Source organism: Nerophis lumbriciformis, linkage group LG09 (genome assembly GCF_033978685.3).
Source record: "Nerophis lumbriciformis linkage group LG09, RoL_Nlum_v2.1, whole genome shotgun sequence".
Taxonomy (NCBI): Eukaryota; Metazoa; Chordata; class Actinopteri; order Syngnathiformes; family Syngnathidae; genus Nerophis; species Nerophis lumbriciformis.
Genome location: NC_084556.2, coordinates 35106887 through 35127155, shown reverse-complemented (window position 1 = coordinate 35127155; position 20269 = coordinate 35106887). Strand labels below are relative to the sequence as shown.

Sequence of the window (20269 nt, the reverse complement as noted above, 5' to 3'; positions counted from 1 at the left end):
GGTGAGCCAGGCTTCTCCCTTCACTCTTATTCTTATTTTGTATATTCATGAGAACTAGCATCCTCTACGGTAGACATTTAATCTTTTTCCAATTATTTTGTCAGACTTATTAAATTCAGAAAAACATAAGTCTGCGCATTGCTGTTTTTAAGAACTTGCTGGCAAAAAGCTAATCAAATATCATCTACAGGTGGAACTCAAAAAGGTTTAATTTTAATTAATGGACCAACAGATGTCACATTTTGACATCATGAGACCAAGATGACGTTAAGAATTGATTAACATACCTCGCCATGTGAGGCTTCAAACGGAATTTTGTCTGAGGCAAGTGGCCACTGTTATGTTGTGCGTGACAAAGTGACAGGCTGTGGATGTATGGAGGTAAATCAGGGACTAAAGATTTGTACTTGAAAAAATAACTTTGAAATTTAAAGTTCAAGTTTTGATGTTGAATTTTGAAAAATACTTCAGTGTATTACAAATAAAAAGAAGTCGACACATTTTTTTAGTTTGAATACAATTTAAACACTTAAAATTATTTTTAACACATTTCTTTTTTTCATTTTCATTTAATTTCACTTTATTTTCACTTATTTTCACTTTCGTATATTTTGATATCTGAGCTCGTATTTTCTTTGCCGGATTAAAATTTTATTTTTTACTGTACATATACATTCACTGTACAAACACATATACACATTCTGTACATATACATTCATTGTACAAACACATATACACATTCTGTACATATACAAGTACATATGCATACTTACACTCATGCACATAATCACGTTTCATCAAACATATATTAATGTTTTTGCCCTAGGGTAAACTGGGTGTAACACATGGCACACTGACAAAGCTTAACCTATTGTGACTATAACAATCTACAAGGTTAATGTAGGTTGCTTCTCTTTCTCCCCCTCCATTTTTCTGCATTCTTTCGTATCTCAAGTTATCATTACGTATATGTATTGTTGCATTTAAACAACTGTATTGTTGATAATAAAGGTAAATTATTGGTATTGTTCATTATCAATAGCGCTATTTCTATTGGTATTTGTATTGATCCATTTGTAGTGTAATAATGCTCATTGTCATTTCTGTATTATTTTTTATTTTTCGCTAACTGCTTATTTGCTATTACTTTTACCATCATATTTGTACATGTCATATTTGCTGATGTTGCTCTATTGTTGTTTTTGTTGTTGTTTGCTGTTGTTGTTTTTGTCTCTCTGTCTCAGGCCCGGCCCTAACCAATCTGGCGCCCTAGGCAAGATTTTAGGTGGCGCCCCCCCACATCGGCAGTGAAGTGTATATACTCACAAGAAACCGAATAGCTTTGTCTTTGACCTTTTTTTTTTTTTACTTACAACTATACCTAATATATAAAGGGGTGGACAAGTGACTATTACCTGCAGGGCAAACATTAACTAACCAGAAGGCAATAACAATGTAAACAAAAAACACCGGTCTGCTTAAAAGATCTAATACAAATGTCCCTGAGGAATGTAAGGTGAGTACTGTAATTACCTAACGTTACATTATTATTTTCCATAACAATTTAGCCCCCTCCACAATATTAACCCGACGTTAAAACAGAACTAGCTATTTATTGATTAGCAATTGCCGAATCATGTAACATTAGCTTAATGCTAAAAAGCCAGGTTACTATCACATTCTGTAACAGACAAATAATTTCATGTAGGCTAACGTTACCTACCTGCTAACTCTGTCTTTTCTCGTTTCTACTCCTCTTCTTTTCTCTTTTTTCTTCCCTGGGCACCTGACAGTTTTGGCCGTTTTGACATTTTGTGTTGATTTTTTGATGTGGTGACGTCCAAAAAGAGTCTTGATACGGGAAGGGAGGGGGCGCACCGTGCGTGGGAGAGGGGGGCGGGGGGGGCGTAATGTTGTAACAAATAATATTTCTATTAAATAGGCTTTACTTTGCATTTTAATTAACGTGGGATTATTTTTTGTATTTAGAAATAATAATACCAACTTTTTTTTTTTTTTTTTTTCCTCCAACATTTGTGGCACTGGCGTGGCGCCCCCTGATGGACGGCGCCCTTAGCATTTGCCTATACGGCCTATGCCACGGGCCGGCCCTGCTCTGTCTAATCCCCCTCTTGTCCCCACAATTTTCCCCTCTGTCTTCTTTTTTTTTCTCTTTCTATCCCCTCCTGCTCCGGCCCGGGTGCACTAAATGATAATATAAATACATTTAATAAAGTCAAATACAAATAAGGCAACAAGAGAAGTATCCTACACTTCTCTTTTGTAAAGTAAATCTGAACAGCCGACATGGGCATCTACATCAACTATATGATTTGCCTGAGAAGCTGGACAGGACACACAAAAAAAAAAAAAAAAAAAAAAAAAATATTTTTTACAGTTTAATTAAATTTTTTTTCAAATCGAATCTTGTTTTTCCAGATTTAGAAATTTTACCCTTTTTAGGTGGAGCACGTGCAAGTGGTGTGGCCCCATGACAGACCAACCAGCAGGGAACTTAGGCAGTTCAAGCCAACACTTTATATAGGCTACAAATTGGTCTATATAAAGGCAAGTGCGGCCCACCGGAGTTTTCAGTGCGGCCCATGAGACATCACAAGTATAACAAGAAGATTGGCCCGTGGCGTGTTTTTGCCTAAAATTGGTCCCCTGTGAAGTGAATCCAAGTAATTTTGCTGCCCTCTTTTGCTGCCCTCCTGCTCATTGAACTTTGTGCACTATAAAATACGTTCAATCACTATATATATTTTAAAATTACACAAAATTCACTACAGTGCATCAATCAATCAATCAATCAAAGTTGGGCTATATACTATACAAAACCCAAAACCAGTGAAGTTGGCACGTTGTGTAAATCGTAAATAAAAACAGAATACAATTATTTGCAAATCCTTTTCAATTTATGTTCAATTGAATAGACTGCAAAGACAAGATATTTAATGTTCGAAAAGAGAAACACATTTTTTTTTGCAAATAATCATAGAATTTAATGGCAGCAACACATTGAAAAAAGTTGGCACAGGGGCATTTCTACCACTGTGTTACAAGGCCTATCCTTTTAACAACACTCAGTAAATGTTTGGGAACTGAGGACACCAATTTTTGAAGCTTTTCAGGTGGAATTATTTCCCATTCTTGCTTGATGTACAGCTTAAGTTGTTCAACAGTCCGAGGTCTCTGTTGTCGTATTTTACGCTTCATAATGCGCCACACATTTTCAATGGGAGACAGGTCTGGACTACAGACAGGCAAGTCTAGTACTAGCACTCTTTTACTATGAAGCCACACTGTTGTAACATGTGCAGAATGTGGCTTGGCATTATCTTGCTGAAATAAGAAGGGGCGTCCATGAAAAAGACGTTGCTTGGATGACAACATATGTTGCTCCAAAACCTGTATGTACCTTTCAGCATTAATGGTGCCTTCACAGATGTGTAAGTTACCCATGCCTTGGGCACTAATACACCCCCATACCATCACAGATGCTGGCTTTTGAACTTTGCGCCTATATATGGTTATTTTCCTCTTTGGTACGGAGGACACGACGTCCACAGTTTCCAAAAACAATTTGAAATGTGGACTCGTCAGACCACAGAACACTTTTCCACTTTGCATCAGTCCATCTTAGATAAGCTCGGGCCCAGCGAAGCCGGCGGCGTATTGTGAGTGTTGTTGATAAATGGCTTTCGCTTTGCATAGTAGTGTTTTAACTTGCACTTACAGATGTAGCGACAAACTGTAGTTACTGACAGCGGTTTTCTGAAGTGTTCCTGAGCCTATGTGGTGATATCCTTGGCTCGAAACCCACGTTAGGGCAAGAAAAAACTCAACCCAATGGGGTCAATGAGAAAGCTTGGAAGGGACGAAACACTTCTAACAAAAATTTAACAAAGTAATCACTGCAAACTTCTGCGTTCTTCGACTCTGCCTTCTTGAACTACTTTTCTCGTCTTCTTTTGTAAAATATTGCAGCATCAGTACCGACATCAGTGCTCATGTGTGCTGACGGCGCACAGCCATGGCATCCACACACTTGTGGTAAAAATGTAAACAAATAACACATCATTAATCCTTAACTCGGGCAGCACGGTGAGACAGGGGTTAGTGCATGTGCCTCACAATACGAAGGTCCTGAGTAGTCCTGAGTTCAATCCCGGACTCGGGATCTTTCTGTGTGGAGTTTGCATGTTCTCCCCGTGACTGCGTGGGTTCCCTCCGGGTACTCCGGCTTCCTCCCACCTCCAAAGACATGCACCTGGGGATAGGTTGATTGGCAACACTCAATTGTCCCTAGTGTGTGAATGTGAGTGTGAATGTTGTCTGTCTATCTGTGCTGACCCTGCGATGAGGTGGCGACTTGTCCAGGGTGTAACCCGCTTTCCGCCCGATTGTAGCTGAGATAGGCTCCAGCGACCCCGAAGGGATTTAGCGGTAGCAAATGGATGGATGGATGGATGGATTCTTTTGTAAAATATTGAAATTTTTTGCCCTTCTTGATACCTCTGAAGAAACTTTTATCCTTTTTGCGATTTGAAAGGTTCCAATTGCCTAAAACAACGTGTGTGTGACAATCATTGGTACTTTAACTTTGAGCCTCGCATGGGTGGTAACGTGACGTCAGGTAAATACAACAGAGAGATTATATCCTGGCTCCACCCAGCTGGACAGACCATGACTAAAAGTAAAGAAGAAGACAAAATAAGTAAAAGAAAACCACAAGGGCGACATATACATAGTGTAACATCTACAAACCCCGTTTCCATATGAGTTGGGAAATTGTGTTAGATGTAAATATAAACGGAATACAATGATTTGCAAATCATTTTCAACACATATTCAGTTGAATATGCTACAAAGACAACATATTTGATGAATTTAGGGATTTCACCATCTACAGTCCGTAATATCATCAAAGGGTTCAGAGAATCTGGAGAAATCACTGCACGTAAGCAGCTAAGCCTGTGACCTTCGATCCCTCAGGCTGTACTGCATCAACAAGCGACATCAGTGTGTAAAGGATATCACCACATGGGCTCAGGAACACTTCAGAAACCCACTGTCAGTAACTACAGTTGGTCGCTACATCTGTAAGTGCAAGTTAAAACTCTCCTATGCAAGGCAAAAACCGTTTATCAACAACACCCAGAAACGATGTCGGCTTTGCTGGGCTTGAGCTCATCTCAGGCTCAGATGGACTGATACAAAGTGGAAAAGCGTTCTGTGGTCTGACAAGTCCACATTTCAAATTGTTTTTGGAAACTGTGGACGTCGTGTCCTCCGGACCAAAGAGGAAAAGAAACATCCGGATTGTTATAGGCGTGAAGTTGAAAAGCCAGCATCTGTGATGGTATGGGGGTGTATTAGTGCCCAAGACATGGGTAACTTACACATCTGTGAAGGCGCCATTAATGCTGAAAGGTACATACAGGTTTTGGAGCAACATTGTTGCCATCCTAGCAACGTTACCATGGACGCCCCTGCTTATTTCAGCAAGACAATGCCAAGCCACGTGTTACATCAACGTGGCTTCATAGTAAAAGAGTGCGGGTACTAGACTGGCCTGGCTGTAGTCCAGACCTGTCTCCCATTGAAAATGTGTGGCACATTATGAAGCCTAAAATACCACAACGGAGACCCCGGACTGTTGAACAACTTAAGCTGTACATCAAGCAAGAATGGGAAAGAATCCCACCTGAGAAGCTTCAAAAATGTGTCTCCTCAGTTCCCAAACGTTTACTGAGTGTTGTTAAAAGGAAAGGCCATGTAACACAGTGGTGAACATGCCCTTTCCCAACTACTTTGGCACGTGTTGCAGCCATGAAATTTTAAGTTAATTATTATTTGCAAAAAAAAAAATAAGTTAATGAGTTTGAACATCAAATATGTTGTCTTTGTAGCATATTTATCTGAATATGGGTTGAAAATGATTTGCAAATCATTGTATTCCGTTTATATTTACATCTAACACAATTTCCCAACTCATATGGAAACGGGGTTTGTACAAATGAACACGTGACAAGGGTTTAAGAAGCTCATAAAGAATAAACATTACATAAAACAGATTATTTTGATGTACAGTATTATGCTGAGGTGCTAAATAGTTTTTGTGTAGGGTTGTGCAAAGTGTGGCACGCAGCTCGTTTTTATACTGTAAAAATAGGCTCCGGCACCCCCCGCGACCCCGAACGGGACAAGCGGTAGAAAATGGATGGATGGATTATAATGAGTATGAGACTGAAAGGTTTTGGTGTACTAAAACACGTGCAAACTTGATAGCACACGCAAAGCTGATCTACGAAGTGTGTGCAAAGTAGATTCCGTCTGCATCTGTTCAGTGAGCAGAATAAGGATCCATTTTGCGTCTCGGTCTTTCTTAATATGCAAACTCTATGCTGATCATCAGAACGCCCACAATACTGGGAGGACAAAATGCAAATATAATCATACAGCACACACAGCCTGGTTTACTAAACTAGAAAGTGATTGCGGCACCTGAATAAGCGTATTCATTTAGCATGTCTGAAAAGTATGTCCAAACTGAACTGTTCCACACACGGCTGGAGGATCAGTGTCGTGGCTGCAAAGACAGACGATGGACAGACGAGAATCCTCTGTCCTATGTGTGTGTCAAGTCAGCACAGTGGCACAGGGGACAGAGAGAAGGTCGCTGATTCTTGAGCAGGTGTTGAGGATAAGCGAGCCAGCCAGATAGTGGGAATGCGGCAGCAGGAAGCCTGGACAATATGGGAGCAAGCGGCAGAGCGCAAGGTCACATAGACCGAGCCGTGGAAAACTTATAAAATTCTTGATTCAGGTGATCTTTGACGTGTTGCCAAATCTGTCCAATCTCTTCACCTGGGGGAAGGTGGAGACACCAGCTTGCATCATCTGCCAGTTGAGAGGAACCTTGGAGTACATCCTAAGGTGATGCACAAAAGCGAGGGCAGTTCCGCTGGCGGCATGACCAGGTCCTGAAAGTCATAGCAAATTCCATCTGCTATGCCACAGTAAGAACCTTCGCCCAGTGAAGAACACCATCGCTTTTATCAGAGCTGAGGAGAAGTCTACAGCAGCGCCCCCGGAACACCTCCTTTGGATTGTTTTGCAACGGCACACGATTGGGAGATGGCAGTGAATCTGGGGAAGCAGCTGAAGTTCGGTGAAGCAAACCCCAAGACAACATTTAGGCCAGACATCGTTCTTACCTCAGTAGCCTCAAAGCATGTGATTCCTTTGAAGCTCACTGTGCCTTCAGAGGACCGCATGGAGGAGGCTAACGGAAGGAAGAGGGCAAAGTATGCTGAGCTAGTGGAGAAGTATCGCAGCAAAGGTTGGCGGGCAAGATGCCAACCCCTCGAAGTGGGACGCCGGGGGTTTGTGGGCCAATCCCTCTGCAGGGCCTAGAAAAAGCTGGGCATTACAAGGGCCAGCCAGCTATGGGCCATCAAGCAGGCCACTGATGCAGTAGAAGTGGCGTCGAGACGGCTGTGGATCCGGAGGGGAGAAGCGTGGCCTGTAGGGTAGCACTACCTGGACACAAGCTGGGGCTTGATCAACCCCAGCTGGGTCGCCAAGCTGGGGAGTAGGTTTGATTGTTGAAAGACCGGAAACCCCCTGTGATCCCAGGTTACATCACTAACGATGTGTCCAGGGGCAAAGCGGATCGACATAAATAAAAAATATTAGACATTGTCTTTTTAGCAACATCCTCTTATAATTCTATACTGCATGCTTGGTGACTTAAGGGCTAATTAAAACAAATTAAATTGATGTGTTTTTAATTACACTCGTTTTTTCACATATAATATAAATAATTTAAAAAATGCCCAAACAAAGTGGTAGATGTCTCCTGCATGTTTGAAAATATAACATAACGCCACATGTAGGAGCATTTTAAAATGAATGTGCAGTAAATGATGGAGTGTCACCCTGGTGAAAGCCCCATTTAGTACACACAAAACATTTAAATAAGGTGGTCTGCACCGCGTTTGAACTGTACACGCAGTCTTAATAGATCACACGCAACACACCCACTAATTGTGGACACTATTTTAATGTTTGCTAACGCTGTGTAGCGCATGGTACAAACCCCGTTTCCATATGAATTGGGAAATTGTGTTAGATGTAAATATAAACGGAATACAATGATTTGCAAATAATTTTCAACCCATATTCAGTTGAATATGCTACATACAACATATTTGATGTTCAAACTGATAAACTTTTTTTTTTGTTGCAAATAATCATTAACTTTAGAATTTGATGCCAGCAACACGTGACAAAGAAGTTGGGAAAGGTGGCAATAAATACTGATAAAGTTGAGGAATGCTCATCAAACACTTATTTGGAACATCCCACAGGTGTGCAGGCTAATTGGGAACAGGTGGGTGCCATGATTGGGTATAAAAACAGCTTCCCAAAAAATGCTCAGTCTTTCACAAGAAAGGATGGGGCGAGGTACAACCCTTTGTCCACAACTGCATGAGCAAATAGTCAAACAGTTTAAGAACAACGTTTCTCAAAGTGCAATTGCAAGAAATTTAGGGATTTCAACATCTACGGTCCATAATATCATCAAAAGGTTCAGAGAATCTGGAGAAATCACTCCACGTAAGCGGCATGGCCGGAAACCGACATTGAATGACCGTGACCTTCGATCCCTCAGACGGCACTGTATCAAAAACCGACATCAATCTCTAAAGGATATCACCACATGGGCTCAGGAACACTTCAGAAAACCACTGTCAATAAATACAGTTCGTCTCTACATCTGTAAGTGCAACTTAAAGCTCTACTATGCAAAGCGAAAGCCATTTATCAACAACATCCAGAAACGTCGCCGGCTTCTCTGGGCCCGAGATCATCTAAGATGGACTCATGCAAAGTGGAAAAGTGTTCTGTGGTCTGACGAGTCCACATTTCAAATTGTTTTTGGAAATATTCGACATCGTGTCATCCGAACCAAAGGGGAAACGAACCATCCAGACTGTTATCGACGCAAAGTTCAAAAGCCAGCATCTGTGATGGTATGGGGGTGTATTAGTGCCCAAGGCATGGGTAACTTACACATCTGTGAAGGTGCCATTAATGCTGAAAGGTACATACAGGTTTTGGAACAACATATGCTGCCATCTAAGCGCCAATTTTTTCATGGACGCCCCTGCTTATTTCAGCAAGACAATGCCAAGCCACATTCAGCACGTTTTACAACAGCGTGGCTTCGTAAAAAAAGAGTGCGGGTACTTTCGATGTCTCCCATCGAAAATGTGTGGCGCATTGTTAAGCGTAAAATACGACAGCGGAGACCCCGGACTGTTGAACGACTGAAGCTCTACATAAAACAAGAATGGGAAAGAATTCCACTTTCAAAGCTTCAACAATTAGTTTCCTCAGTTCCCAATCGTTTATTGAGTGTTGTTAAAAGAAAAGGTGATGTAACACATAGTGAACATGCCCTTTCCCATCTACTTTGGCACGTGTTGCAGCCATGAAATTCTAAGTTAATTATTATTCGCAAAAAATAAATAAAGTTTATGAGTTTGAACATCAAATATCTTGTCCTTGTAGTGCATTCAATTGAATATGGGTTGAAAAGTATTTGCAAATCATTGTATTCCGTTTATATTTACATCTAACACAATTTCCCATCTCATATGGAAACGGGGTTTGTATTTGGATCTTAGTAAATTAGGCCTAGGCCTGTAATGTTACCTTTATTCATATGTTTCAGTTGTTCAACCTTTGTTTTGGTACAGAGGTGTACCCAATTCTCCAGCGGTACACATAAGTTGTTAAAGAACAGAAGTATTTATTGCATCATGCATATAGTCGAACTGCAGATCCAGCCATGCAGGGATACTCCACAAGCCTAAAGAGTGTTCATTTAAGTGGCCATAAAACAACTTGGCATGGAAGTATGCAGTGCAACCATGAGTTGTTTGGTAACAGTTCGTCTTCCCGATGAAATAGGACAAAAACAGGGGTGCGTCCCAGGGACAATTTGCAGCTCCTGGCTTGTTTTTAGTGTCTTCTGGCATATTGAAGAAAAATAATAAGCACAAAAAAATCTGCATAATGTAATGAAGAAAAGATGATAAGGCAAATATTTGCTTTTGAAATTATCAGGGTTTTTTTTAGCCTTTAATACATTTTGTAGATATCAAATTGGGTATTAATGTGGCACCAATAAGGAACCTACTCTTGTGATAATCGTTACGTGATGGCTGGCCCTCCCTATACTCAGATCACACGCTGGACGTATAGTTCCCCATAATCTCATCTTGCGTGAATAAGCACATGTGAAATATCAATAATGAATGGCAGGCAGGTCGCTTCATATGAAATTTAACTGCAAACTTGTTCCCAGCCCGTTCCTGCTCTTTCATTGATAAGGCAAAACAAGACATAAATATAATGACACAATTAGATATTAATGTTGACAACATTATCCAGATATTCTTATTGTTCCTCGTGGCGCACTGTGTTAGTTAACAGATCTGGTATCAAATGTAGATGTGCAAATATCGTACGGAACTTTTTTTTAACTATGTAAAAAATCGAATATCTAAAAAAAATGAAAATTGTTCCATGAATTTGTTATAGTACAAAATAAAATATAAGTTTGATTAAAAAAGTATCAAAAATGTTTTACATAACTAAAAAAGTGTGGAAAAATGTATCATTCAACTTACTGCGTCATGAGCTTAGTTTAATGAATCGTTGTGTCCTCTAGGTGTCCAAAAACAATTAACGCTACAATTTAAATGCATAAATCTGTCATAAGGATTTTCATGCCTACCATTGTTCTCAGTTTGAGTAGTATTACTTGATCAAGCCTTTTTCTAACATTCCACACTCCAAAATATTAAAAGTGTTTATATTGTATCAGATTAATATCGGTATCGGCCAATACCCAAGGCTCCAATATCGTATCGGAAGTGAAAAAAGTTGTTCGTAAAATCTGAGCTTTGCACACACATGCTTTAAGGATTTCAGCTTTGAGTAGAACTTGTGGACTGTTCCACTTATTGTTTTACTTCCCTAAAAATAAACTGGGTAAATTATGGTATTTGTAATATACAACACTAAAAAAATGTCTATGGGTATTCTCATTCATCCAGGTCATTGATTGATTGATTGATTGATTGATTGATTGATTGATTGATTGATTGACTGATTGATTGATCGATTGATTGAATGCCCTGAGAATACTAAAAAAGAAAAGATATCAATGATGTGTTCAGATAGCTTAGCATTTACATCGAATGGGTTTTGGCCTAGTTAAGTTAGCTTAGCGGTATGTCCTTTAAAATCTTACTTGTAAATATTCGTCCCAGATGTTGAAATATCCAAAAAATGTAATTTAACGTATCGAGTGTGTGTTCCAACAGCTAACTCCGATTTAACAGAAACTCAACCTTCTCTTGTTTCACAGCAAGATGTCCTGGGAAATAAAAACCACCCTAAGAAATAAGAGGTAAATAACCCAGGAGGATGAAAAGCAATGTTAAATGTTGAACTTTCTTTCTGTCCAGACACCCATTGTTCCCCCTGCTGGCTTTGCTGTTTGAGAAATGTGAGCAGGCGACACAAGGATCTGAGTGCATCACGTCCGCCAGCTTTGATGTCGACATTGAAAACTTTGTTCACCAGCAGGAGCGGGATCATAAACCCTTCTTCAGTGAAGACCCAGAATTAGACAACTTGGTAGGTAAACAAATGTAATAATTCACTGTGTTGAAAATGCTACTATACTGTAGAGATGTACGGCTTGCAGTAGCAAGAATGTTGTGGGTTTGAATCTGAGCTGTGGCTGCTTTGTTCAGTGCCTTGATTCAAATTCACGATAACTCTGTAGTTTGATATTGACGGACTGCTTTATCGTTCCTAATCGACAAATGGGATTTCTTTCATACCGTTTCTTGGTCCATTTGTTTGCTGTTCAGATGTTAGCATTCACACTCGAGTCAACTGAACTATCGGGGAAAGCATACCAAAGTCTATTTGAACTAAGGATGCACCAATCGATTCGCCGATCTCCATCGAAAAGTATGTAATCAGCCAATGGTGATTAATGCCTTTCAATGCTGATCATAAATGCATTCCCCCTCTGGCTGATACTGACAAGAGGCGGCTAGCAGCTATAACTATGTATCCCCATACACAGCTCCTTTAAGGTCATTATCATGACCGGAAATAAACGGCACATAAAGTAAGCTCGTTACATCATTATCACTAGAGGATTAGGCTAAACATGTTACACACTGAAGGAAGAAGGAACAAACATGCTAATTGCTAAAATAGAGGTACACATAAAGGGTAGGGCAGATTGATCCATACTTTTGGTGGTGTCGATAGAAATGGTAGTATCATTATATAATCACAGTGAGAGTGTTGTTTGCAACAATCCCAGGTAATATTTACCTGAGGGCAAAAACCAAGATATAAATGTGTAGTAGATAGTAGTTTTTGCTTTTGTTAAGCTATTGTGTACCATTGACTTTGTTTTGATCAAACAATTGTATGTAATAAAAGAGAATAAGGAACTATTATAAATATTAATGATATTGTTAAACTGTCAATATCATTCAACAGAAATAAGGGGAAAAATGTACAGTCGGTATTGGCTGATTTCACTCATGGATGATTGTATCGGCAGTATAAAAGCCCGATCAAAGCGTACCTAATTTTAACTAAACCAAACGTGGATGAATATGACCAAGGGATATCCTTCAAAAATGATAACAATTAGAGGTGTAACAGTTAGGACTGCAATTACCGTATTTTTGAAACTATAGAGCGCACCGGGACATAAGCCGCAACCAAAAAAAGATTTTCCATTTATTAGCTGCACCGGACTATAAGTTGCATATATTTACCGATATGAAAGATTTTGTAAATGTTTATTTACATACTTTAATTGTTTCCAAACGGTGTCTGTAACACGGCAGTAAAATGGCTAATCAGACAAAACAGAAGTCATTGTCAGGAACCCAGGAGCTGCGGAATCAATCGGCTAAATAGATTCAATGACTCCACAGTGACGTCTTAGTGAGTTTACCAAGGAATTTGTGAAACTGAAACAATACTAAATTGTAAGTTAATAATACTAACACAGACACTCGTAAACGTGTTAGCATATTAGCTTATGCTAGCGTCGTTACATTACGATAGCATGTACAAATGCAAGGCATGAAAACACTCCTACCGACATCACACATGGGACGGTTTAGTAAGTATAAACAGTTGTAGTTATACTATAAAACTTGTAAACGTTGCTCGGAGTTATGAATGAAGAATTCATACAAGTCGAAACGCTATGAATGGCTGGGGAAAAAAACAAAGCACTATCCTTAAATGGAAGGACACCTGCAGTGAGCAAACTCGTCCATAAGGTAGCGTCATAGCAAAAACAATTAAAAACTTTTTAGGTGTATTTGCTTGTTTTTTTTAAACTATTTTCAATATGGCTGTTATCAGAAAAAATCCACAAATTAGCTGCACCGTCTTATAAGCCGCAGGGTTCAAAGTGTAAGAAAAAAGTAACAAAATCAGAATGTGCGGTAATTTACAGTAACAATTATTTTAATAGTCGACTAGTCAGTGTTTATATTTCTGATTAGTCATCTAGTCAAACAATTATTGCTTATAAATTACTGTACACGTTTGAGTTTAACGCTGAGTTCACAATTTGTTTTTAACTCAGTTTTAATATCAATTATAGTAAACCCAACTCTAACAAAAGAAAAGTAAATTACTGAGAAATGAATAGTTTTACTTTATTACACAAATATAACCACAGTGAAAAATAAATCAACAGACTTAAAGTGCAAGATGACATTTAGTGCAAAACGTATTTCTATCCAGTACTGTTAGTGTTATTTAGCTGCACTTATTTACTGAAAGCAGACCTGGGCAGTTATTTTGACACGGAGCCACATTGAGAGAAAAAAATGTGTCTTGAGGCCGATGTGTGTGTGTATGTGAATACATATATATATATATATATATATATATATATATATGTGTATATATATATATATATATATATATATATATATATATATTCATTTATTTATTTATACATAAGTGTGTATATATATATATATATATATATATATATATATATATATTTATTTATTTATTTATACATAAGTGTGTGTATATATATATATATATATATGTATATATTTATTTATACATATATATATATATATATATGTATTTATACATATGTATGTATATATATATATATATATATATATATTTATTTATACATATGTATGTATATATATATATATATATATATATTTATTTATTTATTTATTTATACATATGTGTGTGTGTATATATATATATATATATATATATATATATATATATATATATATGTATATATATATATATTTATTTATTTATACATATATATATATATATATATATATATATATTTATTTATACATATGTATATATGTATATATATATATATATATATATATATATATATATACCGGTATATATATATATATATATATATATATATATATATATATATATATATAGCTGTAAAAATCTGCTGTACAGTATCAGGTACACCATTATGACAGACCACGTAATGGAATGGTGTGTTATATTGTTTTACTGAATGGAACACCAAGAATGTACATGAAAAAAAACATATGTGTGGATGCTTTGGAGCATTCACACAATAAAGAATGTGGGTTTTTCAATATTAACTGTGAACGATAAAACACTGAATACTAACAACATATGAACGTAGCGCCTCTTTGACTTCTCAGACCACCTCCTCGATCAACATCTTTTACAATCACAAAACACAACAAAAATGCAACAAACACGGCAAAATATGACCGCAAAGGGTAAGAAGCACATACATACATACAATTCTGCAGAACTTTGTTGTAGAAATCTGTTTCCGCCTCTGTCCCTGACTATGTTTACACTGCAGGTCAAAGTGTTGAAATCTGATTTTTTTTTTTTATCAGATTTTTTTTAGCTAACTGTTTACACTGCAAGTAAAATGTGATCTTTATCAGACTCCAGTGTAAACGCGCACAGGTGTGGCGTTGACGTCACTCGCATGCGCATTTGCTCACAGAAACAGGATGTTGTGATGAAGTATACACTTCCGCTGGCGGGGTGCGTTTTTCCCTGCGTACACTAAAGACTTCGCTCGCCCATAGTTGACGAAAAAGAGTCACATACGCGTCGCATTCAGTTCGCATTGTCGTTTAGACTGAAGTCGCATTTCAAAATATCAGATTCCAATCGGATAGACGACTTCCTGATGTGGCCTGAATCTGAGTGATGAGATTTGAAGCACTTTGGAGCGTTTTGACTGGAAAAAATAAATACAAATCTGATCTGTGTCACTTGAGAGCAAAAACATCAGATTTGGTGTGCAGTGTAAACGGGCTCCTGACACCAGCGTTTTAGGCTGCTTTGTGCCTCGTCTACCCCAAGCAGCTGTGATTTAGATTACTATAATAACCCGTATATCGCTCAAAAGCACAAATTCCAACCATGGGAGAACTTTCTATCGTTCATGACTTACGGTAATTTAAAAACGACACTGCGCATCGTATTGGCGGCTACAATTTCAATGTTAAAGGTTAAAAAAAGATCATTTGGAAACGTCCGTTGGCTGTATTTTGCCTTAGTAATAATAATAATAACAATAGTAGTAATCATATTAAACACGGATAGGGAAAAGTGTGTTCCGATCAAACGATTGGAGGTAAAACTTCACTTTCAAAAGACAGACACCAAAACGTACCACATTTGCTATTTTTCTAGTTAGGACAGCAGGCCAAAAAAGACTGAATGAACGGTTAATTAACCCTGCATCTGTTTGTTTTGTGAGGCAAAGTATAGGCATCTCTCCCGGGGGGTACTCTTTGTTTTACAGGGTGGGAATGCCATTATGGACCTGAGTGGGTGCGATGGAAACAAAAGTTACCAGTCTCTTCTCTAGTTATTAAGATCTCAGAGTTGAATTAGCTGATTTATTTCCTCCCTCTTTGGAACATAACGTTTTTTTGTTTATTCTGTCATACATTAGATTGATTTTGAAGTCTCGACTAAGAATGTTATGTTTCTGATGCTTAGACTAATGCTATTAAGGAGAAAACACTCAGGTATATTTTATTATAGCTGAATAAGAAATTACAATGTTAGAAGACTAGAGATTCTGGGACTGTTTTAGGATATTTTGTCTCAAAACATTTAATGTGTTGGGTTTTTAAATTAATATGGCAAATAACCTTAGGACTTCAAACGGACATTTTAGATATATTCATAATTTCTGCCGTTTTATTATTACTGGGGCTGTCAAATGATTAAAACGTTAAATGACCATTAATCACATTTTGTCTGTAGTTAACTCGTAATTATTCGTGATTAATCACAGCTCAATTAGTTGTTGTTGTATCTTTAATAAGTGTACCTTAAACAAATATATAGTGTTATACTAATGACGTGGGACTGGACAATTTGTTTGCTTTATGTAAATGTTTGTGTATTAAACATGATGCCTTTTAATCAGCTCAACACAAAATGGACATAAACACTCAGAAACACTTTCACACACACTATTTCTCATCAAAAACAAACACTTTGAAAACAAACCTACTTTAAATGACGATGAAAAAAATTACCTATAATTACCAGAAAGTTTTTTTTAACATTACACAACAAGCTGATGCACGATTGTAGCCATGTTGGTGTGACTATGGTTACAACAGTGTTTGCTACTTAATCCTGCATGAGATAATTGTGGAGCAATTGAGCAAATTTAAGCTTCTTAGAAGACGTTACTTCCACAATATATCCTACAAGCACTTGTAGCAATTGCCTGAGTCGGCATGTTTTAAGGTGAAGTAGACCTACAATCAAATTGTCAAACGTTTGGGCCTTAGCCTTTTAACTAGATGATTAACGTCGTTGATGCAGATGAAGAACTAAACTAATATGTAAGAATTTCAGGAACTGTACCTAATTGTTCTCTTATTTCAGTGCCACAAAATAATTCAGCACTGAAATGAGGCATCATAATCTACTAGGCATGGTCGATATATAAAAATACAGTCTCAGATTTAATCCCCAAAAATGGTATTTACATTTGTTTTCCCATTTTTTCTGTACTTTTTAAAGAAACCAACGAGTACAAATGACAGAGATGATTCAAAACAAGTTTTTGTTAGTTTTTTTAATCTAAAACTAGTAGTTTGAAATGACACTGCATCTTACTCTTAGCAACATTATCATTTGAATAATGTTGTTCATTTTAGACCAGATATAAATTGTACTTTTTATGGACTAATTTTCAAAGAAATAAATGAAGAGCATCCGTCTTGAATGAAATACTTCTGTTAACAAAAGTAAATAATAATATCCAACATTGATATTAGTAAAGTACTAATGTAAAATTTCTGTCTTTAATAAAATATTTCTATAAATAAAATGTAGCATCATACATTGTATGCAAATAAATAATCAAGTAAAACATCAAGAGGACTATAATTTCAGTAAGTGGATAAAGTAAATGGAGACTTTTCATTCACACATGTTGGCGGTGTGCAGAGCAAATGCTTTAGTAGCTGCATTTCTATTACCCATAAAAAATGCACAACACTTGAAATTGGAAGAAACTTGTAATGGAAACGCCCACATTTTGAAAAACCTCTCAAATATCGCTAAAACATATTTGCGCTCTAATGAGGTGGTTTTTGAGATGTTTCAATATTTACGTTTTTCGCAAAAGCATGATGTTTACACTTTTTACGCATTTAGAGGGCACCTAAACACCAAACCGGCGGGGCACCATTGCTGGACAACTAGGGCAGACAGGTTGTTTTGGTCTCGCTTCCGTTCGGTCGGCCGTGGTTTTAAGAAAATACCCCAATATTTGGGTACAAATGCAATTTGGTAGTCAGAATGTCATACAGGAACATTTTGTAAATGTTTACTGAACTGAAAGTCATTGATTGGCTCAAAACTTGGTGACAGTAAGTATAGTAAGAATTAGGTGAACATTTTGAAAGTATTTGCAATAATATTGCAAACAAGGTACAATTACTAATCGATAACATAAATAACTTAACATAGTATACTCATAACATAACATGTGTTTGTTTACCACTTCAGCTGACAATGCTGTTCTCTTTTTCTGGTACAATGCGACCCCAGCTCATTGTTCAAAGTTCTCAAGTCAGCAAAATAAATTCATAATCAGCCAGTAGTTGCAACTTGATGCTCCTGTCCTCACCCACAGACAAGCTCGTCCAGCAGACATTGAAGCCAAGTATCCCGTAAAACTACCAGAGCCAAAATACTTGTCCTCTTCCTTCTTAATCTTCACCGCGCAATAATTTTGTTCAAAAAATGTTGAGTTTGATTGCACACAATCCTTGAAATTCCATAAAAATCATGACGTCATGATCTCATGCGAGTCAAATTGCATTCACATTAGCAATTGCATTTTTTTTTAAACGTGAACGGCTACCAAAAAGATCAGATTTGACAAAAAAATATCAAAATTCGACATCCGACCCTGTAGTGTGAACGTAGCCTTAGATGTCAACTCACTGTCCAGCCTTGCTCACGCAGGACTGCTTGTATTGGAGACTTTAGATCAGTGGTTCTTAACCTTGTTGGAGGTACCGAACCCCACCAGTTTCATATGCGAATTCACCGAACCCTTCTTCAGTAAAATATATATATCTTTTTTTTTTCAAATTCAAGACAAAGTTATATGTTTTTTTTACCGGTGCACAAAATGAACCATGCATGAACATCACCTTGTTCAAAGAACAAAATCAACACAGTGCATGAACTCACAACAATTTACACACCTGCAAATTAGTGTGACTTCGGCTGTTGCCGTTTCCATAATACGCCGATATGGAGAAGTTTTTATTTACACAATGAGTCAGGTGTGTCTCGACATCCGCGGCGGAGGGTCCGCCGAACCCCTGAGGCCGACTCACCGAACCCCTAGGGTTCGATCGAACCCAGGTTAAGAACCACTGCTTTAGATGCAAACCAATATTATCCGATAGTTGTTTTTTTGTTGATATCAGATCGAGACACTCCTAATATATACAAGGATGTATATATGATGGTAGCATAAAGTGACGTGCAAATCCTGTATGTCTCGTGTCTCTTTAGATATCGCTCACACTAAAGGCTCAGCAATGTGGAGATGTGTTATTGATGAGGCAGGGGTTGAATATGAAGTCCATCAAAAAGTTGTTCTGCCAGAAGTTAATTATTGTCGCGGCGAAGATACAGTAGCGCCAAGATTAGCAACAGGGTTGTTGTTAGCATTGTCACCCTTATTCCGGAATCAGAAGTCCCGCTTGGTGAATATCTTTATCGATCACAATATAATATTAGAAATAATACAAACACTGAGCTGTAATACATAAAGAACATGAGTAAGACTTCATTTAACACTTAATTTAGGCCAAAAATATGTGTGATATGCTTTAAAAAATGTGATTATAGTAGAAGATAGTATTTTAAGCACGATGTGGCGGGGAAGTGCAGAAGTACTTTGCTGGTTACGGTTTGCCTCTGTCACCTTCAGATGGTCAAAGCCATTCAAGTGTTGCGGATCCACCTGCTGGAGCTGGAGAAGGTCAATGAACTCTGTAAGGATTTCTGCAACCGCTACATAACGTGCCTCAAAACCAAGATGCACAGTGACAACCTTCTCCGTAACGACCTGGCGGGGCCCTACTCTCCGACGCACACCAGCCTCAGCATGCAGCAGGTCAGTCGTGGGTAAAGTCCTCTCCTGGACACACCTTGACACCCAGCTGTGGACACAGCATATAATGACTGCGCCGTCTTTCTCTCCGGTCCCCCAAGGAATTAATTCAGACCTCCTCTCCGTCCATGACGTCCGTGTCCAACTCTGTCAACTCTTCAGGGATTGTGGCGCCCGGTGCAGGTCTGCAGCAGGGCAGCGTTTCCATAACCACCATAAACTCTCAAGTGGTATCAGGTAAGGATTTGCACCAGCGTATTCAAATCGAAGGCATTTGTTAACGATACACAGTCACGTCTCCATAAAATCTCCTGCCACTGCAGTCAGTGTGATGAAACGAAAATAATAAAATGAGTACGTTATACCAGATCATTTTAAAACTCACATTCATGTGTTTTTCCTATGCCAGTGGTAATGTTTTATTATCTGTTTATGCAACCTCTGTAATGTCATTAGTGC

General features: G+C 38.0%; 1 protein-coding gene across 1 annotated transcript in view; it reads left to right on the top strand.

Annotated features, from left to right (window-relative positions):
• The window catches only part of pknox2 (pbx/knotted 1 homeobox 2), a 355828-nt gene that overhangs the window by 249708 nt on the left and 85851 nt on the right, over positions 1-20269 (top strand). The window contains exons 5-7 of the mRNA XM_072913859.1: positions 11553-11724; positions 19628-19813; positions 19912-20047. Coding sequence (XP_072769960.1) covers positions 11553-11724; positions 19628-19813; positions 19912-20047 — 494 coding nt within the window. The remainder of the gene's footprint in view (positions 1-11552; positions 11725-19627; positions 19814-19911; positions 20048-20269) is intronic.